The 27,901-nt window shown below is 39.7% G+C and overlaps 1 protein-coding gene across 1 annotated transcript in view; it reads right to left on the bottom strand.

Moving 5' to 3' along the window:
• The window catches only part of NAV2 (neuron navigator 2), a 206,545-nt gene that overhangs the window by 87,128 nt on the left and 91,516 nt on the right, over positions 1 to 27,901 (bottom strand). The window contains 4 exon segments of the mRNA XM_079307961.1: positions 5,156 to 5,551; positions 7,808 to 7,916; positions 11,248 to 11,360; positions 14,603 to 15,707. Coding sequence (XP_079164087.1) covers positions 5,156 to 5,551; positions 7,808 to 7,916; positions 11,248 to 11,360; positions 14,603 to 15,707 — 1,723 coding nt within the window.

Genomic DNA, 27,901 nt, shown 5'->3' with positions numbered 1-27,901 from the left:
ACGTCAACTCTGACTTTAAATCTAAACTCAATTGCAACCTTCTTTGCTATAAAGTCAGAAGTTCATGTTTCCATATCCCTTTTCATGAAAGTCAAATTTTTTAATTTGCTTGCCTGACACCCTCATTATTTGTGTTAATTATCCATTTACCATATATAGATACTATTCTGCAATGTTGAAAAGATCAGTGTAGAAATAGCCAGCCCTAGCAAGATGAAAGGCAGTTCAAATAAACACTCTGCTCAAACACAGAATAAAATTAAAATAAACCTCCTAATGAGTCTTTGTCATGTTGGAGTGCTAGAGCCATAAAAGGAATGCAGTTTCACCCATCCACTGTATTTAGATGGAACCTTATCACTAAAACCATATCATTTAAAGAGCAGTAAATTACCAATACACTGTAACCCAAAGTGTACAGAAAAAATACAGTGGTAATAATTATGGAAAGAAATAGGTCAGAAAGAAGGAGGGTAGGAAAGAAAAGCCTATAGACAGAGCAATTTTGGTAGTGAATATTGCAGCTTTTCTAAAAGATGCAATTTGAAACCCAGCCAGCCTGTTAAGCAGGCAGGTACGTGGGTGAAAATCCCAGCTCATCTATTGGACCCGAAGTGCTGATGTATCACTGGTTGAAAAAGTGAGTGACAGAATTTGTAACCACCTATGTGAGCCTGGGAAATATCAAGCACTCTATTTAAGCTGCTCACAGACAATAAAGACGCTTTCTTCTTGTTACAGTGAACTGTGAGTATTGTCTCTTTGTGTCGGACCTGACACCCCGCCCTGCAGCCCAATACATGAAACAACCGAAACCACTCTAACAACATTACAAGCAATGAATCAGTGCATAGGGCACCCATGTTCTCACTCAGCCCAGGATTAACTCATGCACCCCTGACTTCCAGCCACGAGTTATCTGGAACAGCAACCACTTCTGCTGCAGACAGCTTAGAAGGCAAGGGTTTCTCTCACTTACTGTTACCATTAACAGCAAACTGCAGAGTCCTCCTTCTGTGAAACCTCTGCCCTAGGAAGTCTGTTATACCAGCTGTGACCCTGACATCTGAGGAAAATGTGTCACTGTCTCACTGATAAATAGCACAAAACCAAGAAACAGCTGCAAGAATCCTACAAATACCAACTACACTTCAAAAAGCAATGAAATCAGTCCTCAATTTCAGCTCTTTTTTTTGCCTCACATCAGATGTAACTCCTAAATATAAGCCTACTTTAGAACTCTATTTCAATGATGGTTTTGGTCGATGAAGGGCACAGTGCTTCTGTGTGAGTTTGAGATCTGAGCAGAAGCAGGCACAAAGTCTGATTCCCCAGCTCAGAGTGGCCTGTTCTCCCTTTTAGCATCATTCATGAACATTCCGAATCCAACTGCTTCCAGTTCTTGTAAAACAATTCCCCAGGAGCATAAAGGTTTGAATAAACACGAAGCAGTCACAGCCCCATGGGGATTGTGCATGCTAACACATTAAGAGGTTGGTTGAGGAAACAGAGATACTGAACGGGAATATATCACCACCAAATAAAATATGGGGAGATTAATAATATGATAAAATGTATCCCCCAAACAACAATCACTGCACCCACAGGAGGTGGCTGCAAGGAGAACTTTAGCACAGTGCCCTGACCATTGCTGGAACACAGCTGGAACAGCCATACTTCTTCAAAAAACGATTTTGACAAAGGTGTGATGCAGACCCAAAGCCATTTCCTGAGAAAGCTTGTGACCAGCACTAGTCAGTATATACACACTGTTAATTCTGCACAGAAAGCTTCACACTTAAGGTAATGAAAACAGGGACAGAGGATTAATTAAATGAAGAGAAAATAATTGTAAAAGGCTCCTTTTTTGGACCAACAGCCCTGTTACTGCATTCCAGTAAGAGATAAAAAGGAAATTAACTCTACATCTCATTAGAGAAAACTGGGGCTAAGGAGACAAAAAAAAAAGATAGGAATGTGTATGTTAGTAGCCAGAGGGAGACTGAAGTGGACAAAAAGCTTCTGAACAAATGCAAAAAATCCATGAGAATTAACAATGTCCTGGGACAGTCTTTGGGGTAAAGAGGTGAGAAAATTCTGGGCTCTGAGATGCCCACCTTCGAATGAGGCTCTGAGCCTCTGGCTGAGCCAGTCACCAAAAGGAGTGGTTGAAGACTCACTTCCCAGCTTACACAAATCCTACTCCCGTTGCTTCATCACTGGGTTATGTTTTAGACCATGCAAAAAGGCAACTTCTTACCTTTGATCCACCTCCTGGAGACTTGCTTAGTTTAAGAGCTGTTCTCTGCCCCTTTGGCAAATATACTCTTCCTTAACCCTAAGAAAGCAAACCTGGTGTCTGCCAGAGCTCTGCTTGAGCAGACTCATTAAGAGAGGCCAAATGAAACTTCCCATGACCCAGTACATTTCAGAGAAAGCACCAGGATCACAGGGTAAACTAGTTTTTCTTGGCTATTGGATTTATTTTGGCTGTAACAAATATTTGGTTTCCTTCCCTATCAGTTTGCCAATGAAAACACAGATCCAAGGTTTTCTGACTTTGGGATTGCAGCAATTCTGAAAAATGACAAAGTGAAACACATACCAGCTAATAAAGAGCTATTCATGCTCTAAATACCCTCTTGTGCTGCTCTGCACATAGTGTAGCTCGGCTTCTGGAAATGTTGAGCCTGTTTGCCCTACTATTGATCTTGGTGATTTGTTCTGCAGCAAGTCACATGGATGCTTTCCTTAGAAGCAACCTCTCTGATTTCTAAGCAGTTTATTATTCCTCTACCACAAAAATATGACATCCTATTTTTTCTTACTATTTGAATTGAACAGACATAGGGGAACATAACTTAGAGAACAGGCTACCAAACATCTGTTCACACTGGAGATGGCAACCCAGTGTCATTACAGGTCACCAAAGGTAACAACCTTATTTCTTCATCCTTCTCCATCAATATTGGAATGCTGTTATTGCAATTTAATACTGCAATATTCCCTTCTCAAAGAATCCACTCACATGATTACCATCCATAGACTGCAACCTCAGGCTTGTGGGGCTGCTTGCAGCAACACTCCCTCCAAATACCCATGAGTGTAGCAAGGACAGAATCCCCAAACTGCCCATCTCTAAGCCCCATCCAAAACCTGGAAATGGAGCAGTATCTTTCCAACAATGGATTGACCTACAATACCAATTCTGTCCTTGGAACTTAGTCAATGACTCCAACAGTCCCATACAAATTGACAACCAACTCACACTATTTAGCAAAACACTTCTGTAGCTAAAGGCAAAAGATGTGGAAGAGAAAAATATATTTATACACACTTCTTGTCCTAAGAACATCAAATTGAGATCTCATTTATCAGTATGTGGCTACTACATGAAGTATCTCAGCCCTTTAAAAACTAGTGGGGAAAAGTGTCAGATACTCAGTTAAAGATGTCCCAACATTCAAGGACAGAGGTGAGGTGGGGTAGAGTATATGACCCTTCTGCTATAATAATTCTTCATATATAACTCACTGCTTTGGTGACAGAGGTACCAACTGGCAAAATCATTCTCTTACTCAGAATCTAAACACCATCCTTGTACTTTCAGACTATGAAGATTCCCAATTTTTTCCCTGCAAGATGACCAGAAACAGAAAAGGAAATGATACACAGAGATGAGTGAAGACACAGATTTCTCTGGCTGTATCAGTCATAAATTTGAGAGCTTTTCTATTTTTCCTTTTTTCTGTAATCTGGAATCTGAATTTTATACACTAAGTAAAGATCTGCAAAGACTGGAGCTCGTCTCTGAGCAACAGAAGGCTGAGCTGACACAGTTCTGCCAGGAGTAATTCTCAACTACCACTCAAGGTGTTTTATGGAAACCATGTTGCTTTTTAGAATTTATTTTCCTCACTTCCAGACCACAAATTTAAATAGAATTCATAGTCCAAGGAAAAGCAGCAACTGGTACTACAATGAACAGTACAAATTCCAGGTATAAGTTGATTTATATGAGGAATACACAAGGCTCTTTAGTGATTGGATGCTTTATTAATGTAGCAACAACTACTGGTGTTTTATCTGAAACAGAATTTTACACTGTTTTTTGCATCAGCTGCTTTACTATATGCTTCCCTAATGAAGCATTAAAAAGAAAGTGTATGACTTTTCAAAAACTGTGAAAATATTCAAATATTCATAACGGACAGAATTAATGGAGGCTTCCAGATGGTGTAACTGAACTGGTTAAGTTAATGACAAAGCAGCAGCTGGATTCCAATAAGAGACATTATATCTTTCAAAAAAGCCAATGCCACTAGAAATGTCACTAATTAAAAAAAGAAACAAAAAACAAAAAAGCAAAGGATGCAAGATGGCCAGACAGGGCTGCCACAGAAAACACAAACAAACTAACAAACCTCCAAACAAACAAAAAAAAAACAGCCCCAAAAACAATCATACAAAAGCAAAGAGACAAGCAAACATCAATCAAAACCAAACAAGAAAAACTCCACCAAACCATTTCAATCTCAAAGATCATTTTTAACATCAACGCCAATGTACTTGAGATAAGAAAAAATGACTTTTATAATAGGAACTGAAAGCAGACAAATTGAGTACTGACTTTGGAGCAAAGAACAACACTTTTTCTACTCAAAGCAGAGATAAAATGTTGATGTAAATCCTTGTCAATAATTGTCTACCATTTTGTATTTCTGCACACTGACTTGTTCTTTAAATGTTTTTAGCACATACCACTATTTTACATAACACCGAGATGTGAACTCATTTCCTTCCAGTGAACTGGCCCCTCAAAGTTCAGGCAGCAAAAGAATTCAGCTAGAGTACAAAACTTGCCTCACTTCCTCCATCTCGTGGGCATGAACGAATGTTGCAACCACTATGGGTCTTGACTCAGGGAAACGTTTAATCACATGTCTTCAATATCAATATCTTCATATCTAGGGATATTTCCTTAATGTGCACTTAAAAAATTGAGTTTTGTTTAAACCCCTTTGTGATAATGAGCTGTCTCTCCAAAGGTTTATTAAAATATCTTTGGTATTGGCTTTTATTCATTGAAATAATCAGAGAAACACAGGGCTATAAAGGGAAGGGAGGAACCACATGAAGTGGGGCATTAACTCACCCGCTGGTGATGTCATCAGCCCTGATGTTCTTGCCCAACACGTCGCCGTCGCTCATGTAGCCGGTGTTGTCCATGGCAATGCCCTCGAGGTCGATGTCGTCGCCAGCCTTGTCAGCAATGTCCACGTGGTAGATGCTGCTGCCGCGCGTGGCCAGCTGCCGCCGCAGTGGCGCTGAGTACAGGTAGCGCCCGGTGCCTGGCTCGGCACTGACGAAGCGGCTGGCGTTGGCCCGGGGCGGGTAGCCATTCCCCATGGACGGCGCGTCACCGGCCTGCAGCCGCGGGCTGGACTGGCCCAGCCTCCAGGACAGGGGCGTCGGCCGCCCGGTCAGGCTCAGGATGCTGCGGCCGCTAATCTCGGTGGTGATGTTGGTGTCAAACGTGGTCTCCAGCGTGCTTCAAAGGAGAGACATGATGCCTTAGGATTTTAGCTTTTATATGTTTCACATCCTGTACTGCTTTAGTGTATAACTCTAAACTCCACAGAGTGTTAGTTACCCGTCCTCACATGTTGGTCAGACAAAACAATCACTCCAGGCCTTAAATTCAAGAATACCCTACAGCCTCAGGCCACGAAAAATATAAACAAAATGTGAGTTGGGGGGGGACAAACTGGGGGTATATGACTCCATTACCTGAAGCTGTAATTGGAGAATTAACCCTTAATATGTAAATGGACCACTCATGACCATCATCCATCTTGTGTGTGGCCCCTCTCAGAGGCTTTGACTGCCCAAATGTAAAACTTTTCACGTTTTATATCAGTCTTCTCTGTACAAGTGATGCATTTTTGAGCTGACAGGATGCTGGACAACCACACAATTGCTAGTTTAGATGGATATCTATATATGAAGGCCTTTAATAAATACCCACTTTATTCTCCTAATCTTGTCTAGTTTCTGTCCTAGGTAGAGACTCTGAGGCATCAGACACATTGGATCAAATGTAGCTCTTTTGTGAACTGCTAGGAGATTTCAGGTGCTTCCAAGGCCCTGAACACTGACCAAGTTACTGATTTTATGTAATAACACTAACAATTACTGCTGCAACACTTGGGGAGATTCTTTTCACTTTTCAGGTCCTTCTTCCATGTTCCCAAAGAGGAACAGGCCACCAGATGCTCTACATACACGTGAGAAGACAAGCAGGACTTTTAAATGGATTATCTACTGTGTCAAAGTACAACTTTCCCATCTTCAAGCACTCCATTACACCATCATTTTGCCAGTCTAGGCAAGAGAGTGGGATAATAAGCTGACTAAAAGAAAACCTGATGAAGTCCTATTTTTCTGATTTATTTCCTTTTATTGTCTGCATTCATTATAATGTTCACTCTGGAGATGTGTCCAGCACCAAATGAGAGCTATTTCTACACCATGAAGAGGAGCAAATGAAAAGTAAGAAGAGAAGCAATTTTTTTTTCCTCAGAATCTATTTTCTATATTAACAAATCCATAATAAACTATGAACTTCAGTGAAGATGTTCAAACCCAAACCAGAAACAACAATAAATTACTCATACATTCATAAGTTATGTATATTTTTAAAATATTGGTAATATTTATTTATGAAACCCTAAAAATGGGACTACATCAAAGTTTTCACGTGATGTACAGAGACTGCAAGACTACACCCTGAATACTCATAGCTGAGCTGCAGCCAATTTATTTTCAGCTATTCTAACTTCTCTTACCCACATGAACTCCTCTTTTCCTTTCCTGCTCAATTAAAGGCCACTTTTTAAAAATTTATTGTGGGTATTATTAAAAATAAACAGCATTGTACCATTCTCAATATAATGTTACATGTAAACTGCAAAACCCTTTGTATTCTCCGGTTATAGTAATTAAACAATGAAAGGATGTTACATTAATTGAAATTTGCAAAGAAAAATAGCTTTGGGAGTTCATCTTTGTAAGCTCAACTTCAGTTTCAGATGCAAAGCCAAAACACAAAGCGTTCCCCCAATAAATTCATTTCGGGCTGGGGTACATAAGGCACCCAGCATTAGGTAGGACCTTAACCTCATTAGCAGCCAGCTTATTCTCCCAAATGTCCTGTTCAACACTGAAAAGATCCAACTCACATAATGTTTAAATGTAATAGCAATCTTTGTTTATTTATGGGATATTTTAAATATTGCTGAAGATTTCCAAATGCTGCTTTACAAAGAAAAAGCAATTACATTCAGGGGATGACTAACAATATGAGAAAAATTTGTTTGTCCAAAGTTTGGTCAGGAATTTAAGTTATGGACTTGATAATGTGGTTCAAGCACAGTTCACCTCTTATTTAGACACCACAAAATAATATTATAAAATATTATCGGGGGACAGAGGTGTAATGCACTGATGTTATTCAACAGTAAGAAGAAACATTTTAAACTGTAGCTTATATTCAAACATCACCTCACATATTTAACAAGAAGTGATTATTCTTGGCCTTTGAGTCATTACACACCCATCCTATCAATTCCTCTTCATCTCAATAACCAGCAAGCATTATTCAAATTCTGTGCATTAAGGACAAAAATTACAAGATCCGTATCTCCCACTGTCAGTGTTAATCATTTTTGTAAGGATATAATCCAGCCAGGTGTAAGAGATGCAAAGTAAGAGCAGAGTGGTTTCCATTTTGTTACAAGCCCAGTACCTGTGGGTGACCTGGGTTCCCCGCAGGCTGGACATGGTTTCCTCCAGGTTCTGCCGAAGGTCAGCGATGTTTTTCACAGTTCGCAACCGCCGAGTCTCCGGATCCTCTCCTACAGAGAAAGTGAGCCATAAGTAAGGACCAGGGACGGAACAGCACAGAACTGAGCTGCTACCTGTGCCTGAATCTGACTCAAATGCACTTTTTTCTCAGTTTCTACACTGGTTAGGATTGAGATTCCATTCCCCTCGGCAGGCACTTGCCATCATCACATCCTGATTGAAATGAGCTCTGCAGGGTTACTACTCATTGCACAGGCTACCTTGGAGATGTTGCTGTATTGTCATTTCCCATATGACCCAATTTAAATTCTGGTTAACTTTCAACCACATTAGAATATATACTTCATCAATACCACCGTTTCCATCTCATATATTGACACAATTAACATTAACTTGACACAGGCAATTTCTCCAATGCTGTATTTTCACTAGATCTTCTTTGTCCTAAAGTAATAGCTTTCCATAAACTAAACTGTGCTGAGTGGGTGGGTGCTTCCACACCAAGTGATATTTCAGGTAAAATAAGAAAAGCTTTTGTTTGTCAACATCACAAAACACTTACTGTTCCTAAAAAGTGCAACATGACACCAAGCTGGTGGATGACTTAGCTTTCATAGCACTATCCTGTTCTTTAAACACTTTGTTCTAAAACACATTAATATCCTGCTCTTTAAAAGCAGAGTTTATGTACATAAAAAAGTCTTCCTACTGCATCAGCATAATTCCACTTTATCCAATTAACAATTTAATTAATGCTTCAGCATAATTTACTTAACGGGCTCTCAGCTGTCATTTCAGAAATGCTTTACTTGCTACCTCAGCTCAGCTTTATAGAGTTAAATCCTCTAAGAGGCTCATGAGAAGTGAATTCTAGTACTGCCAGCCTATTCTTTGCAAGCTGAAAGCTGGAACAGAAAACGTCCAAAAAACTGTCAGAAAGCTTCTGTTGGGCACAGAAGGAAATTATTTCATTCTAAAGGGTTTACAACTCATGACAAAAGAAAATACTACAGTAAATGTAAAACTTTTCACATTTTTATCAGTCTTCTCTGTTCAAGTGATGTATTTTTGAGCTGCCAGGATGCCGGGCACCCATACAATTGCTAGTTTAAATGGATATCTATATATTAACCACATCAGAAGTGAGAAGAACCAGATAAAAAAGCTGTTGTTTGAACTTTCTACATTCTCTGTTTTAAATTTCATGTTTCTAAAGGATACCAGGTAGGTGGCACAGAAAAACCCACTCACACACTGTTGCCTACAAAGCAGCAGTGTTACAAACTATTGAACAAAATGCTTAGTGCCCACATGAGCATTTTTCTCTTTTATCAGTCTCTACTCTCTGAGAAATCATCTCCCAGAGTTACAATTCACTTAAGCCAGAGGGTCAAACAATTACGGTCTGGCTGGACTGGAAACATCCACCTAACAAGACTGATTACTTTAGCCAGTGGGTCACTGGGACAGAAAACATTTTCTATACTCATGGATCTACAAATTTTTGTAGTAAGAAACATAAAATATTTACAGGCCTTTAGCTTAACAAAGGTCAGTGCTCTTTTACAGATCATTTCTCTCATAGATGTGAAGGCAAATGGTAGGTGACTTCTTAGGAAAAACACAGGAGACAAACTAAACCAATTTTTTCTGAGATCACTCTTACACCTAAATTGATGCCAATTTTTCACTTAAATTACATTCCACTGCTTGAATTGTAACTATGCTTAAAAGACAGATGTTGGATAGCTGGCCCTAAAGCTGAATTCTGAAATCACTTAGCTCCTCATGAGCAGGCAGCATCCTTAAACAATTCTGCTTCCATTTTTCCCTACCTATGCTCTCTTTGTTTTATTTGTGCTTTTAAATTAACAGCATTAATATCTGCTAGGGAGGCAGAGAAGATATCTGTGTCTAATTTCTTCTAATTCATTTGGGCTGAGGGACTATTTTGTTTAGTTTACTGTATTTCACCCAAGGCCCCTTCATGTATGCTGCTGTCTGGTCTGGCTGTGCACAGCAGGGGTTTGCATCTCTCTTATTGCAGGCTGTCAGCTGTCTTCTGCCTCTGGATCCCAAAACTTACATATTCTAGTTGAGTAATGGTTTGTACTTACAAAACATCTGTCATTGAAGACAGAAGACCTTTCATGATCTAGAAACACTTTAAAGTTTGCAGGCAGAAATACATCCAGCCCAGCCAATATGATGATTAAGAGGTAATGCTGAAAAAGTTTAAGCAGCTGTACACTGTGTTTCTTACTTGCAACTCTCATATTTAAATATGGAGTGAAAAATGTTCTCAAGGATTTTATCCCTTGTGACTTTTATCTGCCTTTTAAGTACTTAATCCACCTATGAATAAATTACACATGCCAATATGTTCACTTAGGCATTCCTGCAGCCCTTTTCCTCACCAGTGACTGCTTCTCACACAGGTATAAAGGCAGTATTGGTAGAACATCCAATGCAGCATGAAATTAATCTCATTGCGAAACTTTTAGCCACATCACTTTTTCAAGGAGGGCATTTGGTTTAAAACCCCACAATAAACTGTGGGACACCAAGACTAAGTAGATGGAAAAAAAAGACCTAAAACAAACTGAGATATTTTTCAGATGAGATATCCTGCAATAGCACACAGTAAGCAAAATCATAGATATTGCTGAAATGAGAACATAAGGATATCAGACTGTGACTTCAAAAACACATTTTAGATAACAATAACAGAATCTGGCAGATTCTAACAGAATATGGTTGCTGAAAATCACATTGTATCAGTAAGCTTAAATTCTTTCGTGAACTAGCATATACTTCTTAGAGTAGCAGGAATTCTTGATAAATATACCAGGTACTTTCTAATTTAGACTGCTAATACTCTAGCCACAAGCAGTTTCAGCTTCTGTATGTTGGACACAATAGAGTGTTGCTGGATTTTGGTGCTCTATTGCTACAAAGCTATTCCTCAAATTGAACAGATTCATGTGAGTGATATTGAGATTCCTCCAAACTAAAACATCAAGGAAATGAACATAGTCTTTTCTGTAAGCTCTGAAATGAAGTTTTTAAAACTAAACAATGCATACTAAATGTTTGGGAAGACTTACTATCCTTATAGTAGTTTAATCCTAAAAATGCTGTATATCTCCTAGAAAAACATTAAGCAGGCAGAATTGCTGGTGATTTCAAGAAATCTGGGGAGCACACATGCTGGACTTAAGCATATGGAGTTCAAATTACTGATACCCAGCTTTCACTGCTGAAGAACTGGAAGAAATATAGTTATTAAGAACTAAAGCATTAGGAATAAAATCACCTTGCTCTAGCCAATTCTTATTTAATCAGACCACAGCCAGTAATGGGTCATGCTGCAAGACTTACCTGAGAGGTCCTCGAGGGCAGGTTGGGCAGTTTTGAGATAAAGAGCAGAATCCATGCTGACCCCTCCTGTGCTGGCCTCGGCTGTTACGTTCCCTTCATTGTCTGTCTGAGATCTGGAAAGCAAAACGAAACAGGGACGTGCAGCCACTCTCCATCCAAAGTATCTCAAGTATAACAACAAGATGAGTGCACCTGCCATCAACCACTCTGTCCTACTCTCCAGAACAGATCAGCAGACTGATTTTACATAATTCATTAGTCCCATGTTGAATTATGTCCTAGAAATGGAAACAAGCATTCAGCTGTAAAAAATGAAAAATTCATAGTCAAAGACAGGTTTCACAGCTCACTAGATGGGATCTTAAAACACTTGGATTTCCAGGTATATTTTAATTATCAATAACATCAGTTGTTCTGGCTAATCTGATCCTCTCCAATAAATTCTGTATTGCATGAAGATAAAGCAGGGAGCATGTGATGGCATGTTACGCTCCTGCTAGGTTCCTTTCAACATCACTTCCATTTTTAAAGAAATGACTGGGCAAAAACAACTTCAAACTCCCAATTTTTGTCTGATATTATGGCTGCCAGATAATGAAAGTTGATGTAAGGATCTATTTTCAGATTTGAGTAAGATATTGAAACTCATTTCACTTTATAAATTGTGCGGTGTTTTGCTCATAAAGCCACACCAACAGGCAGCTGGGAGCTCTCCTGCACCAAGTGAAGACACAGTGGGGAAGTATTATTGCAATACTCTTAATTTCACCTGACTCCTGTAGCAGGATGCTCTGACTGGAGTGGGGGTGAAACAACTGGAACAGTGACCTATTTACAGAGCTGTCTGTGGTGGAAGGAAAAGGGGCCTTTTGCTGCTTTTGAATAATACTGAAACCAGCCTGACTCAGCAACCCCGAAGTTCAACCTCCTGACAGGGACGTGAAGATGTGGCAGACCTGGTAAAGTACCTGACAAAGGAACCAACAATACCACTGATAACTAGAGATGATGGGATAACACAGATGGCCAGGACACAGGACTGATGGTCACTGTGTACTGTAGAAGCCCAGTCCCACTCTTTAATGGCAAGGCCTTCTAACACACCCCTCCTTCGAGTGTGTGCAGAGTCCTCTCTTGAGTGGGGACATCCTGGAGGGTGAGCAAAAGAGATATGCCCACAGTCATTGGTATAACAGTCACCAATAACATCAATCTCTGCTGAATAACTGTTTTTAATATAACTTTAACATCATTCCTTTGATATTGTTTCAAAAATAGTGAATTATACTATACTAGTAATCACAACTACCTTTACTGGGTAGTAAATAATTCTGATTGAAAACTATTAGTCTAATCATTATCAAAATAAACCACTTATTTTCATATAAATATATCTGGTTTGCCATCCTTAATCCTACAGGACCGTTGAGTTATATGAAGTTCAATTACACCTATATAATCCTTCAGACATGAACAAAGTTGACAAAGTCAGGGGCTAAGTCTGGATCCAGCCACATCGAGGACTCCTCTCTGAAAAGGAGTTTAGAAAGCAAGGGGGTCCTTTCAACACCTAACTCAACAAGAAGGCTTCTCTAATAAACTTCGTCTGAAGTCCCCTTTCTGCCCATGACAATCCTATACAAAATGCAGGACAATTTCTTATGTGTTTGCTTTAAAATAAAAGCATCAAACCCCAACAAAAAGTCTACAGGCAGCTGAAAAGTACAGATTACCTTAATTGATGTCAGAAAACACCTGAGCCTTCTACTGCAATGCATCAACAAATGCATTTTGCAGATTGAAATAATGTCTGGCTGATAAATATAATAATGTGTTATGTTTGCCTTGCAAACCAATATGATCTCACTTTTCTCTTTCCTTTTAAAGCTAACATGATTACAGAGTTTGACCTTTTTTCCTCCAGTGCTGAAAAGGAAACACTATTTTTCAATTTTCCAGCTACCAACAGGTAGTTTCAATCCTGGTTTTGGTAAAAGGTCAAATAAATACTATGTGGAGTTTACCAATATGTTTAGATTATAGAAAATGTAGGGACTGCATCTGCTTTTACACTTCAGGTGATGATATCTGTGTTTGGACTAAGATCAATGTCATTAATGAGGGGACACTGTAGTGATAAACTTAACAACCCATTTCCACAAATTTCTGCTTCCCAGGTCCTCTGGCATTCAATTCCATACACAGGAAGATTTCTCAAAGGGGCCAGAAGACTCAAAGGCTGCTCTTCCCATTCTGTGTTCCTACACAGGTCTTTGGTATCTCTTTCCTTCAGATTAATTCCACTGACATTCACTCTCATTTTAAAAATGTGACCAACCATTTTTTATGCTACAGCTGCCAAGAGATCCAAGGCAAAAATGTGTACACTAGAGATGAAAGAACCATGGGACAGAGCAATAAAAATGACCAAAGGTCATGAACCAGAATCTCTACAAGTGAAAACTAAAGAGGCTAGGATAACTTATCCTAGAAAGGACACATCTCAAGGAAGGAAAGGAGGTGAGAAAGGTCTCTAAGATCAAAAGCAGCAAGATGATGAAAGAGAACAAACACTTGGATCCTCTTCCTACAAAAAAGCTAAGCAATATAAAAAAACCCCATGAGATGGCTGTCCAAACCAAAACTTCCATCCTCTGACTGAGAAAATTCTTGTGTCCCAGTCATGCTGTGTTTTTAGAATTTCTGCTACTGATTTCCTCTTGTTACTTCCCCACTATCCCTAGGATACTTCCCTACTGCCCTATCCTCTACTGCCACTGTCAAAAAGAAGGTGCTTCAAACAGAAAATGGACTAGATGGAGGTCAGTGGTGACTTCATTTGGCTGCTCTTTTCCTCATCTCAGGGTTAACACGTACAATACCACAGACTTCTTGTCTGGCCTTACTTAAATAAAAGAGTTTTTATTTAAATTTTTCTATTTTTAATTTCCAATTCCTGCTTATAGTGAAGCAGGTCCACCACCATCAGCCACAATGAAGACCCCAAGTGTGTCTTGGCATTGTTACAACTTTCAAAACTATATTGTACAAAACAAACCTGATACATGTTTTGTACCCTTTGGAAGAGCAGCACCTGGTCAAGGAGGTGTTCAGATTGTCATCTTTCCTGCTAGTAGGGTTGGATGCAACCATTATTCCCCTTCCTACCTATTACAACTTCTCATACAGCCTTCACCATCATTTTTTGTGAAAATGCATAAATTGGCTACGCTCTTGAAGCCAGAAACTTGTCCATGATGTAGCATTTCCCTTGCTGCTTCACCCTCCTGGAAAGAGTCCAGAATGACCCTTCTGGGCAGCCCATTATCCCGCAGCCCCCAGGAGTGCCCCGTACCTGTACATGAAGGGCGCGACGGTGGCGGTGTTGGGGTGGCTGTATTGCTGCTGGGGCTGAGGTAGCTGCACACTCATGGTGTTGCTGCCTGTGGTGTGGGTGGCCACCATGGGCCCGTTCACAGCCTGGCTGCTGCTACTGCTGTGGAGGCCCCCGACACAGCCCTTGCCCTCAGAGGAAGCCAGGCTGGAGGAGGAGCTAGAATGACGGCTGTCCAGCTGGGGCTTCTGATGCGAGAGCCCTGAGCTGCCTTTCCCACCACGGCTCCTCTCGCCTTCCTTTGCAGGAACAGGGGCACTTAAGGATTTCCCGGTGGTGTTTTTCATTCCTGGTTTTGGTATTCCGCTGTGCGAAGTGACAGAGGCTTCCTTCTTGGCACTGTTCAGTTTCCCTCCTTTAGGGATAAAGCTTGCGATCTTGGAGGACTTTTTTGGCATCTCTGTTGTTGCTGTTAGTACTGTCTGTTCTTCTTTAGGTTCCTCCTTCAGGTCCAGATTCTCAGTGATGGATGTTCTCTTTGTAATGTCTTTACTTTTATCCTTTTCTTTCTCTTTTTGTTTCTCTTTCTCCTTCTCATTACCCTTTGGAGAACTTTTCTTATTAGTCAGTGCACGGCTGAAAGTCCTTTGTGCAATTCCCTTGAGTGCAATTTTGGGGCTGCTGGACATTGATCCTGGATTGTTCACATTCTGATTGGTGGCATCAATTTCTTCACTCTCCTCAAAGCTGAGAAGCGTCTCCAGCTTTTCACAGCTGTTTTCCCGAGAGCCTGGACACTCCAGCATTGTCCCTGCTGCTTTGGAACCCCCTTTGCTGTTGAAGAGTTTTAGTTTTTCCAGCATGGATTTCTGGCCATTAGGAGCTGTTTTGGCAATTTCCAAAGGAGGTTTTGGAGGCTCCACTGCTGGCTGCTTCACGGATAACATGGAAGACGTCGCTGTGTGCTTGGCACTGAGGGACTTGCTGCGCCAAGGTTTAATAGCAGAGCTGGGCTGAGGGATGGCTGAGGAGTTATTGCAAGGAACAGCACTGCCGCTGCCTTGAACTGAGGATGAGACATTTTCATTCATTCCTGTGGGCTGGGAGGCCGTGCTGTCTATAGGCTCTGGAAAAAAAAACACAGAAAACAACCCAAAAAAACAACAGAGTAGTAGCTGATATTAGAATTACTATGAGATTCTTTGTGTAATGAAACATCAAGAATTTCACACTGATAACATTAAAAAGACACATCAGTATTTTCAATATCAGTGGAACTCAGAGAAAATAAAAGCCAGTTTTCTTTTCCTATCCAGCAGAGCAGCAATGAGCTCCTACTGTATAATTTACATTTACTTGCTGTTTCAAAAAAAAAGAAGAAAGAAAAAGAATCTCTTCCAATTCAAACCAAAATATGTTCTGCAATGTGCTCTCCCTTATTAAGTCCACAATACTTTTTCATTTCTTTAGCAAAAACACAGCACTATTTTGTAACTAAGGGTTCCCTCTGCTTTTGGCAAAATACTTGCTGTCCAAGTTCGATTCTTAGAAAAACCTCAAACATAAAAAATGCAGGAGTAAGGAAAAAAGTAAAACTAAAGTCCTTTCAGTTATTGAGGGTGGGGATGGTAATATCTTCATAATGCAAAGGTAGAAGAAAATTCCATGTACAAAAATAAAGACAATCGTATCCTTTTGTAAAGAACCTAAATTAAGTATTACCATGTATCCGAATACAGCTGTAAGAGAAACTTGTGGCAGCAACTATACAGCCCTCCCCCACACAGAAAACAAATCTTTTATTTAGTTAGTTCCTTCTAATGTTATTTGTTCTTATTAAGAAATTAATTCCGAGCCCAAAGAGAGCTTGAAAAATCACACTTACCAGTGGCCATTTTTCCTCTGAATCAGTTTCTCTTTGCAGAGTTTCCCTTTTGGACATGTTACTCTCTCAATTATCAGAGATATGTTTTCTGTTAAACTGCTCATGTTTCCAATTAAATTTTGTCATCTGTGCCTGTTCGCCTGCCCAGCAGCCTGCTGGGGATTAACGGCTCTTACCTATATTTCCCTGCCCTCTAGCACGAGAGTAAGCTGTGTACAGAGCTGCATTTCTTTAATTCAAAAATCAACAGCAGTGGAGAGCGTGCGTTCTCGGCAGCAGGAGCAGCCCTGTGAATCCAGCCCTGTAAATCACGAGCTGCTGCAGCCACACAGGGACTGTTTTACTTCACTTTCAGTTGTTCAGTGAAGATACGGCTCTGTTAACCTCCCTCCTCTGAGCCAAACCAGATCTACTGAAGATTTAAGTCACATACATCTTCCTGACTTAGCACAGAATCAGGTTTCTAAGAGTATTAGAGACTCCTTAGTAATATACTCAGCCATTTCACATGGTTAAGGACAAAGTGGAATAGCAGGAACTAATGATACTTATAAAAATATTACTGAAGTCAGAAGGTTTTAAGGACTCTTAACCAGTAACTATTATACTGGCTGGTCTTCCTAGGGCTTTTCCTATGGAAAAGTGTCCACATGGAGCTGGAAGGAATCAGGATTTGGATTACAGACACAGACAGGAATCATGCTGCTTTTACGCTTGTGCCAGCCTTCTGACTTCCAGGGCATTACTCCTATTTTGCTCTAGCACAGAAGGAAAATCAAGCCACCAAATATCCTGAACAGTGATGCCGTCTGGCCTCTCGCTGCTCTGCTCACGCCTGCTGAATTCAACCCAATATGTCAAGGAGGACCAAAAGCATAATAGCATAGAAATCAGAGGATCACTGAGGTTGGAAAAGACAACCAAGACCAAGTTCAAGCATTAACACCAGACTGACAAGCCCACCACTTAACCACATACCTAAGCACCGCCCCTGCATGCTTCTTTGAGCACTTCCAGGGATTTCATCACTGTGAGGAGTCCTAGTGAATCCCGGTGTGAAGAGCAGCAGTGACCTGACATTGCCCTGACACAGACACAGAGAGGAAGGAAGGTGACAACTTCTTCGAAGGTGCCAGCAAAGTTCCTCATTCTGCTTTCAAAACCTGCACCACTGGTCTTTCCTTCATGCCTCTGTACTGTACACTGCTACTTTGTTTTTATTTTCATTTCCTGAAGTCCTCCTGCTCATCACAGTCCACTTCCCATCCCCACACTGCACCAGGCTCCTTTTGCACACTCAGAACAAGCAAGCCTTTGTCTCAGCCTGCCTTCCACAGAAGACATCCAGCAATGAAAATCCCAACTTCATGAAAATCCCAACTGTGCATACTGTACAGTTAATTTTACAGATGATTTTTAAAAATAGTAATAGCCCATCTCAATATTGAGATATTGCTATAGGAACTAGAGATTGACAGTACTTTCAACACTAAATTCCTAATCCACATGTCTTCTGGCCTTAACATGCTAAACAAATCTCAGCACAAAGCACAACCATGCCTAGAAATCATTGAAGCTGTCTGGGATTCATGGACATGCCTAGGATGGATTTACAATCAGGTCAAGGGAGGGACCCAATGTACTGATCTATATGGACAGGGAAGCCTTTGCTTGCTCAGAAAAACAGGGCTGGGGTAATAGAAGGGTGGCAAAATGAAAATGACCAGTAAGGGTTATATTCATGAAATAGAAGAGCTGGTTGTACACCCTGTTAGTACAACACATGCAGGCACAAAAACTCAGCTTGGGGTCTGAGTATACAGACAACTGAGATTTCTTAGAAAAGGAATCTGTCTTCTCAAACAGGTGCTTCACAACAGTTGGAGAACAATACAGGCATTAGGTGTATAGGATGAACAAAGCCAGTCTGCATTTCCCAGAACTCAGAGCCTACAGAAAGTCACTCACCTGAGACAAGAGGGACCTGAGCGCCAGGTCCATAATTTGGCTAAGAATTCTGACTCTGTCTCAGACACTGAGCTGACTGTTAGGTCACTGCACAGCAGCAGAGGCCACCACATCAAAACAGGGCTCTGACCAGCTCCACAATGTTCTTCTTGAAGTGAATGGAAGGGGTTGGCTGATTTGGGACCTCAACTACATCCTAAGAGCACAGATGAGTGCTCCAGTTCACAGACCTCTGGGAGAAAATGCTTGGCTTGCATCAAGTGAAATGGCTTGTTTTCCAAATCCCAAAGCATTGCTCAGAATTTATTTCCTAGCAAAATCCAGAATTTCTTAATTTCTCAGTTTTTTCAGAATGTTTTTAGGAAATTAATTAATTTCTTTAATTAATTTATTTATTAATTTCTTTTGTTTGGTCACTGATTAAAATACACTTTTCCCAGTTTATTTGCTTATAAACACAATGTTGTCTCTGTCCCAATGCCTCCACATACACCCTCCTGTCTGGAAGTGAATTTTACTTTCCTTGCCAGTGGCGTAGGAGGAGCACAGTGCAGCTCCATTTACAGAGATGCCAGAGGAACCATAGTTAGGACAATACTATGATTGTAACATTAAAAAAATAGAATATACTGCAACAGGAATGTAATTTTCAGAATGCCTACTTAACATTTTCCACAAAGCGAATTCTGTGAATACTGGATTCTATGCACCTGAAAATATTCACAGAGTCTACAGTTCAGCAGCAACATTTTGGGGAAAGGAAAGAAGGTACCTTCTTACACAACTACAGTGGATTTTGATTTGTACTTGGGTCAAATACAGTGGAACTGGAAATTGAACATCCTCAAATGATTTATTACATTGCATTATGCACAGTCACTGCAAGAATGAAAAGGTTCACCCTAAAACACTCTCATGAAAAATTGCTCCAGCTTAACAAAACCAGGTTTTCAGATTCTCCGTTTCCTCCTTTCGAACAAGTGCTGCTCTTTTACTCCTCTGGCTAAGTTTGGTAAGTAAAAGGAGTTCTGCTGCCAGAAGGCAGCTTCAAATGCAGGTTTCCTAATGAAGCAGCAACATCAATTCATGGAGAACACATCAGCATGCAAAGGGGAAAGTTTTATTCAGCATAGCATAGACCCTTCTTTCATGAAAAGGGGAGCAGGTTTCATGAATTCAATTAATAAGCTTATTATTTCCCATGTGTTCCTTTGTGAGGGAGGTATTTTCTTTCTTCAGCAACCTGCATTAACTAACACTGACTATAAAAGAAATGTTTTCAAACATAGCTAGAGTCTACAATAAATAATGATCACTTTCCTCTTTTCAAAGTCAAATCTTGGCCTGAAATCTATTTTGTTCCTAGTGTTCCTCTTAAAAAAAGATGTTGGTGGTCCAGTTCCAATGCCAATACACTCTGTAGCATGGGTAAATCTGATTTCAGCTGCTCCTGCAAAGACTGAACTGCATCTGCAAACCCACCCATTTGTGAAGAAGAAAGAAAAAGATTTTGAAGGCTTATGGTTTAATTCTTCCACAGAAGTCTTTGAGACTATAGTAAGGTCGGAAGAAAATATATGCAATTTCCCATCATTTGTCATGTTCACTCTAAGTAAGTGGACTTTGATTTACTATAACTGAAAACTTTCAATAGCCATCATTATAAGCATGAAAGGCAAAACACACAGGCAAATGATGTTCTCATAGTTGCTCTCCTTAGGAGGGTCAAGAACTTAACAGCATTTTTACCCATTTTTGAATGAACAAACTTTAAGCTTTTATTTCACAGCTATGGGAAAAGTAAGTACTTATGAAGGGAAATATCTTTTAGTCCAGCCTATAGATTAGATAACAGATTTAAAAGCAAATCCACAACCAGATTCTATTTAGGAAATAAAAGCAGATCAGCTCTATGACATTGCAGTGTCAGAACTGCAGAAACCACTGTGGCAGTTTCATTATTTCCCATTTAGAAGAATAAATGGTGAATCTTGACCCTTCCCATCCACCCACCAGAAGACTCTCCTTCAAAGCACTATACATCAAGTCTTACAGAAAATAACCTTTTAGCTGAGCTGTTCTCTTCTTCAATGATAATTTATCAAGCTCTGTAAGCATGGAAATGTCTGCATTCCTGCCAGGAGCTTGCAATAACAATCCCAATCTTTCCATGACCCAAACCACGAGCAGGTAGAGCAGAACATTCCCAATAAGAGTGACCTGGCACACAGTCCCTCCTCAAAGTAAGCATAACTCTTATTACTCTGGCCCACAGAAATTCCCATTTCAATTTCAATTGTAACAGTGGGAGAACTGTGACTGGTAGGAAGACACTGGCTGAGCTACCAGCTTGGGGTGGGCATGGCCTCCACCCACAGGATGGCTGATGCTTTCTGTTCTTTCTTCTATTCTGGAACACAAAAAACCCAACAGAATTTTTTTTTTTTTTAAAGCAGAGATAGCCAGATAGAGAAATTCTTTATAACCTGAGAAAAGCCTCAATAGGGAACATTTTTGCTTTGCTGGGGATAAAACCTTAGAATAGCTGGAACGATAATTGGAAGAGACCTTAAAGATCATCTCCCTGCCATGGGCAGGAGCACTTTCCACTAGATCAGGTTGCTCAGGATGCTTTCTAACAGAGCAGAATTGTTTCCTTCAACTTCTGACCACTGATTTTAGTCACCTTTAATGGTGATTAAATTTACTGTAACACAACACAAAAATTACCTTTAGTCTGTGGTATTTTTCTTCCCTTCCATCTTATCTACTTCTTCAATCCCAGTGTTGTAAACCCTGCAACTTCAACAGCAATTCCAGGCACTCACAGAAATGTGTTCTGTCTGAAAAACCTCACCAAAGCCTGTGGATATATCAGAAACTCAACTTCCACATTTCTGTAAAGCTGCCTCCATTCACACAGAGCTCCAGCGCATGGAACAGTTCTGCTGTTGGCTTGTTCACTTAGCCAAGGCTCAGCATTTTTGCTGAGGTGAGAGGAAATAAAACTGGAGCACAGGCAGCCCCTTTTCTCATTGTCTAACCATAACCAACTAAGACATTTGAATTCCTTGTTGTTTTTGTTTAGTTACTGTAAAATTCAAAATGCTGTCAACATGAATGCCTTAGAAAGGTTGGAGGGACCTCTACTGACCACATACCAGTTAGATGATCATAAAAATAATGAAACCAAGTTTACTGTGCCGTTCAAAACAAGCTGCAGTCTCCATTTTATACTAGACAAATACCATTCTTGTTCATTCTTCTCCATTTCCTTCTCACTATTTGTACAGTCTAATCCCCCAAGACTTGTCATAACAGACTTATTCAAAAGCATTAATGAATTCCAGGCAGGAAGCTGTTATGGAGTCTTTCATTAGATTTTACACTTAGCTGGAGTGGACAATATGTACAGTTAGCAGCTTTCTCTCACACATCTCTCCTGCAGGTGGTATGAAATAGGCACTATGAAAATCAGCGGTCTGAGAATTGCAGTCAGGAAATACTGTCCATTTGTATCAAAACCAAATGACAAACATATACTACAATTTATGGTGGGGGTCTTCTTCCTTTCAGTTCTCTTTTCTTCAAATTCTTCAGGAATATTTGGTTATAGATGAGGAACAGCCAAAAGGCTCAGCAGAGAAGCAGACAAATGGAAGGGCCCAGGGAGGCTGAACAATGTTCCTAGCAAGAAAAAGGGGCTTCTACAGACGTGGTAGAAACATGCTGGCATTTGGGGAAGTCTGGGATGTAGCACCACTGCTCTTTGCTTTCCCATGATTTAATAGTGAATCTTTGTTTCCATGGCTGTTTTTCTGGCACACTGCACCCAGCAATAAATTTATGAGACATTATAAACATTTATTTTAAAAGGAAACATGTAGATACTGCAAAGGCCATGAAATGCTGGAATAGGTCTTCCGCAGATATAAATTAATGTGGTTCCACCACCTCCAATAGATCAATGCAGATGTACACTGGCCAAGAAGCTGCTTCTTAAATTTTACTTCAAAGCTCAGGATTTTTATCCTCATGAACTGTACTGTTAAGAACACGCCACTGGCCAATATTTTTAGGGTTTTTTTTCCTGAAACTTCATTCAAATACATTTTTTGCTTGTTTTATGTATATCTAAAGTTTATACCAACTACATTCAAAGTCCTGTGGTCTTGTAAAGCTCCACACTTCAGCCATGATTAAGCCTCCAGCCAGGTTTTGTCTAAGTAGAAGAGCACATATTTTTAAATGCCAGATTCAGCCAGCTGAAGAGTTGTAAAATTAAGCACAAATATGATTCACTGCATACTCATATCTTGTCCTATAAACATGCCATGCTGCTTGCTATTTTGTGACAGTCTTTAAGCTGTTTGATGGGCACATACCCAACATAAATATGTCACTGAGGATTTACTAAGATGAGACAATTTTTCAAAAGCACGTTTGATTAGAAAACTTAAAGGTGCAAACAATACCCCAGGATATACATAAATCTCAGCTAGCCAAAGATGAGTATTTTGTTTGACACTAATGATCTTATAAGGGCCACCTTCTGACACAAGGCAGGGGCCTTATGTCTGGGGAATTTCTCAGCATTAATACATTTGGTAAATTGGAGAAACAAACTTGAGTCAGTAAGATTTCATTCACTGAGGTTGACTGAAGAGGTGTGTGCTGAGGAAGAAGAAATTGAACACCTAAATTTAAAAGGTCAAACCATCAGCTGTGCAACTGCACTGCAGCAAAAGGAGTCATGGCAGAATGCAGCACACTTCATAATGTGACACTAAGGGAAAACAAACGTCATTCAGAATGGTTTATGAGTGTCACATATGGAACCAGAGGTTTGGAGAAACACAGGATAGAAGACAAAGAACTGAACTACTCCATGCTATTCAGCAGCAAAATAAGGCATCAGGTGGAGTGCTGTGTCCAGCTCCAGCACTCCTCTAAAAGAGACTCACAGACTGGAAAGGGGCCAGTAGACACCATCAATACATAATACAGATTTATCACAAGGAACCTATAAGAAAAAGAATGGAGTAGTAAAGATTGCTTAGTGTAGAAGAGAAAAGGCTGAAGGAGACATTTTAAGCCTTCAAATACAAGACTGTTAGGACAGAGATCAAGGAAGAGCAAAAAGATGCCTTATTTTTAGCCATACAGAATGGCTTCAAATGTATATTTTTAATAGCTACTTTTAAGACCAAATGGACACTGGAAGGGATACAGTTTAATAGATGGTCAAGTCCCTGTAATGAGATATTTCAGAACAGAATTGTGAACACCTGTCAGGAGTAGGTGTTTTATACATAGGTGCAGTTGATTTTCCTTCAGAGCTGAAGCACAGACTCCCCATCTTCTTTACAAATACAATTCTACAAATATATAGTGTAAGCTGCAAACTTGTTAAAATTTTAAGCACAGTTCTTTAAACAGAGTTAAAATCAGGAGCCATATCTGCACTTCAAAGTTACAACTCAACAAAAGAAAGTACCAAGTTCCTCAGCATATCTTTCAGATTACCTGAGAGTCCTTCTTTCTCTCCATGTTTTCATTTTTACTCTTGCATCATCAAATTCGTGATTACTGTACTATATTCAGGGCAAAATAAATCACCACGAGCATTTGGTAAATACCTTCAACGCATATTCTCTTTAGAAAACTGGAGAGGGTTACTCCAGCATCTTCTTTTGGTAGTTCACACAGCAGAACAATACAAAACACCCACTGCTCTGGTAATGTATTTATTGAGAAAAATTCTGTACATTTATTTTGCATCTGTCAGACTTACAGAGAAAACCCTTGGTCAATAAAACCAGAGCATCTCTTGAATGTCAGCACAGAGAAGCACAGAGGCAGCACCCTAAACACTACAAAGAATATGATGTTTGCTTCATGTCTGACCTAAATGAAGCACTGGTACATTTTTACAGGGTGTGATGACTTAAATTTAAGTAATTATCATATTTTCATGCTGCTGAGACAATCACATTTACTTCCTAGTGAAAATTTGAAAGTGTGGGTAAACTTGTTTCATATTTTATAGACTTATGCCTCTTAAAAAATATAAAATCTTTTCCACTTTTGCAATCTTTTTAATTGCAGTGAATTTTGCAGTCTTATTAAGTCATCATTTCAAAAGTAAATGTTAGATTCATTCAACAATAGATTCATTTCTTAAGAAATTATTAGATTCATCTAGACTACCCCCACATGGATATAGAACAGGAGTGAAAGTAACTGTTTCAAAAAGTCAAAGAAAGGAAATTTCTTTCTAAGCCTATAAGTTATAGCTACCTAAAAATTTCAAACAAACAAAACAAATAAATAAAATTTAACTTCCTGTTGTCTGTCACACAACCCAACTGTTTCATTCTGTAAAATCACTTCCCACCTTTCTGACACCCATATTTTTCCTAGTCTCAAGTGAATGGTTAAGATCTTTCTGCTGGTCCTGATTTCCAAAACCTTCCTCACTCCACCTCTCCCTCAGCCTTTGCAGTAGCATCACAGATCTGGGCCCAGCACCAATCCACTGGCATATGGTCAGTGATGACCTGGAGGTTCGCATCAAAAGGGTCAATGGCTTTTCAGCAACAACTTTAGTGTGAGAGAGTCCTCAGCTCGAAATCCTCAACCTATAGAGAACATGGGTGGAGACACCAGGCTTAAAATTTCACATTAATGTCCTATCTGTGTGCCACTGGATCCTACAGTGACTCACTCAGCAGGGAGCACTGGAACAACCAACTTTTGATGTTCGTATGAGCTCTCCCTTCTACAAGACACCAAGCACCTGGACATTTCAGGACTAGCCAGTCTTTGGTTAGTAACAGATGTAACTCAAAACATAAGATTTATTGTAACAACTATTATGTAATAACAGAATCACAGGACAGTGGCCGGTTTGGGTTGAAAGGGACCTGAAAGATCATCTAGTTCCAAACCCCCTGCCATGGGCAGGGACACATTCCACTACCCCAGGTTTCTCTAAGCCCCATTCAGTCTGGCCTTGAACACTTCCAGGGATGGGGCAGCCACAGGAAAACCTGTACCAGTGCCTCACCACCCTCTGAAATAAAAAAATAAAAAAATTCTTCCTAATATCTAATCTAAACCCACCCTCTGGCCGTTTAAAGTCATTCCCCCATGTCCCGTCACAAGTGGCCCTTGTCAAACAGCCCATTGTAGAAAGAGTCTGTTCAGCCATCCCAGTGACCTTTTGCTGCACTGTCAGCTGGCTCCATGCCACAGGAATTGCATCCAACATCCCGGCTCCCTGCTGAAACTATCCTGATAACTATCCCTGCACCTGAAGCCATAAAAATCTTTCTCTTTCCCATTTAGGCTTCTATAAATGCGCAGAAAAAAAAAAAAATAATGCTTTAAGACAAATTTCTATCGTGCTTTCTAAATCTCAGAGCTCTTTTTTCACCACTTCTGGGTCTTGTAGTTCTTGCACTACTACTGGACACAAAGGCAAAAACCTGGGTTTTGTCTCTCTTTGTAATTATTAATTTATTTGGAGTGGAAAAACTGCGTGAGGTTAAACAGAATGTTTCCAGCATGGAAGTTTTGCAATGCCACTTGATTGTCCTTTACTTGGTACAGGAGCTAAATCCATTAATTCATAATGTCAAATATTTCATCCCATTTTATATAAAGCTATAAAAGAAGACTTGTCCTCCATTTTAATGTGCTTAAATGAAAGATTATTCATTCAGGAAGATTTTCCAGATCATCTATGTTGATCATAAAGACAAAAGGGCTCAGTAATTTCTGAGACAAAACTGGAACCTGTCTGAACACAGCTCTAGGCAAATATTAAATTTTGACTCACTATGTCTCTTTAATCTCTTCCAATGGCTAAACATCCTCATTCTTAAAATTTCTATCCAATCTGTGGTCTTAACTGGGCTAATATCAAATTCCTGAGACATGGATACCCACACACTATCTATTCAGATAAGAAAGAATTTTTATTACTATAAATGTCACTACAGGTATATCCTAGGAAATAAGGGAACCGTATTACCTTTCTTTTAGACCAAAAACATAAATTAACCCTTTAAGTGCCAAACTGCACAGATTTTCCAAAGCTCTATGTATGCAGGGCTCTTGCTGGTTTATCAGCATTCCTCTGTTGCAAAGTCCATTTGAATATTACTGAATATCTTACCCTTCAAGACATTACTCACAAGAACTCTGAGTTCTGATCTTATGTACATTTCTTGCTTTGCTCCACATGAAGATAAGAGTTTTTCCTCTCAGTTGCTAAAGTAGCCATTTAAAATCGAATCTGAGTGTTTGACATAATCCAAATCTGCTATTTTTAAACGACCTTAAGCAATGCTGAGTTCAAGACAAGCTCAGTATCACACAGAACCAAGCCATGGGAGTGTGTTGTCATGCATTTTTATATCAATACAGGATTGAATATGAAACATTTTTATCATCAGGATAGAAATTCCAATGGCTCCTTTCCAGGTTTAGGATTTTCTACTCTTTCAAAAGAGAGCATTTAGAGAAATAAATATGGATTTCATAGTAAAGTTGACATGAAGATACTGATTTAACTCTGAAGAGTCTTTCTTGCTAAAGCTCTGACAAGATATGCCATGGTCTCTTGAATCGTGCCCTTGAACTTAATGCCCTGTCCTCTTGAACCTGATAAATACAACTGCCTATATACAGAGTGCACACATTTTTAGCACACACATGACATGTGTAACTATACACCAGTTTGCTCACTGGAGTGGGGGTGACATTTCCTTGCTAATATTTTACTGATGGTAGTCAGTCCTATAAAAAGTTAAGAGGAAAGAAAATCCTTAACTGTCATTCAAAACACCTTAGTATCTCTTCCTATTTAAGTAGTTCACACTTAGGAAAAAAATTAAAAGGAAATAATATTTATAGGTATCAAAATATGGTAACAGTCTAGGTCACAAGAACCCTCTGGAGATATTCCTTCCAACCTTCACCTGAAAGCAGGAGATGGGGATAGCCTGGGTATAAGCCTGAGATAAGGTTATCTACGACCCTGTCAAAGCAAGTCCTAAATACCTCCAAGCAAGTGAAATCCAACCTCCTCTCTGGATGAACTTCTCCAATATTTTGTTCTTCTCATAGTGAAGAATTTTATTCCTATTTTCAGACTTTAGGATTTCCCCTAAAGGAATGTGTGCCCCTTGAACTGTCATCACACATCCTTGTGAACATAGCAACTACCCTTTACAGATGAAAAGACAGTTATTAAATAGACACAGTGTTCCAAGTTAAAAGGGTTTACTCAAAATTTGAACAAAATAAGATAAAATGAGCAAGAGAGGAACATGCACTTTTCTTACTCTCCTGCCCATAAAGACACTGCTATTGAAACAGTAATTTATTTCACCTCACCATCTGAATAAGTACCCATGTATTCTTGGGTTTTTTCCTTTTTCTGATACTATCAAAGAGAA

This window comes from Erithacus rubecula (assembly GCF_903797595.1).
Source record: "Erithacus rubecula genome assembly, chromosome: 6".
In the NCBI taxonomy this organism is placed as follows: domain Eukaryota; kingdom Metazoa; phylum Chordata; class Aves; order Passeriformes; family Muscicapidae; genus Erithacus; species Erithacus rubecula.
The sequence above is the reverse complement of the archived record's forward strand: the minus strand, read 5'-3'. Positions and strand labels throughout refer to the sequence as shown.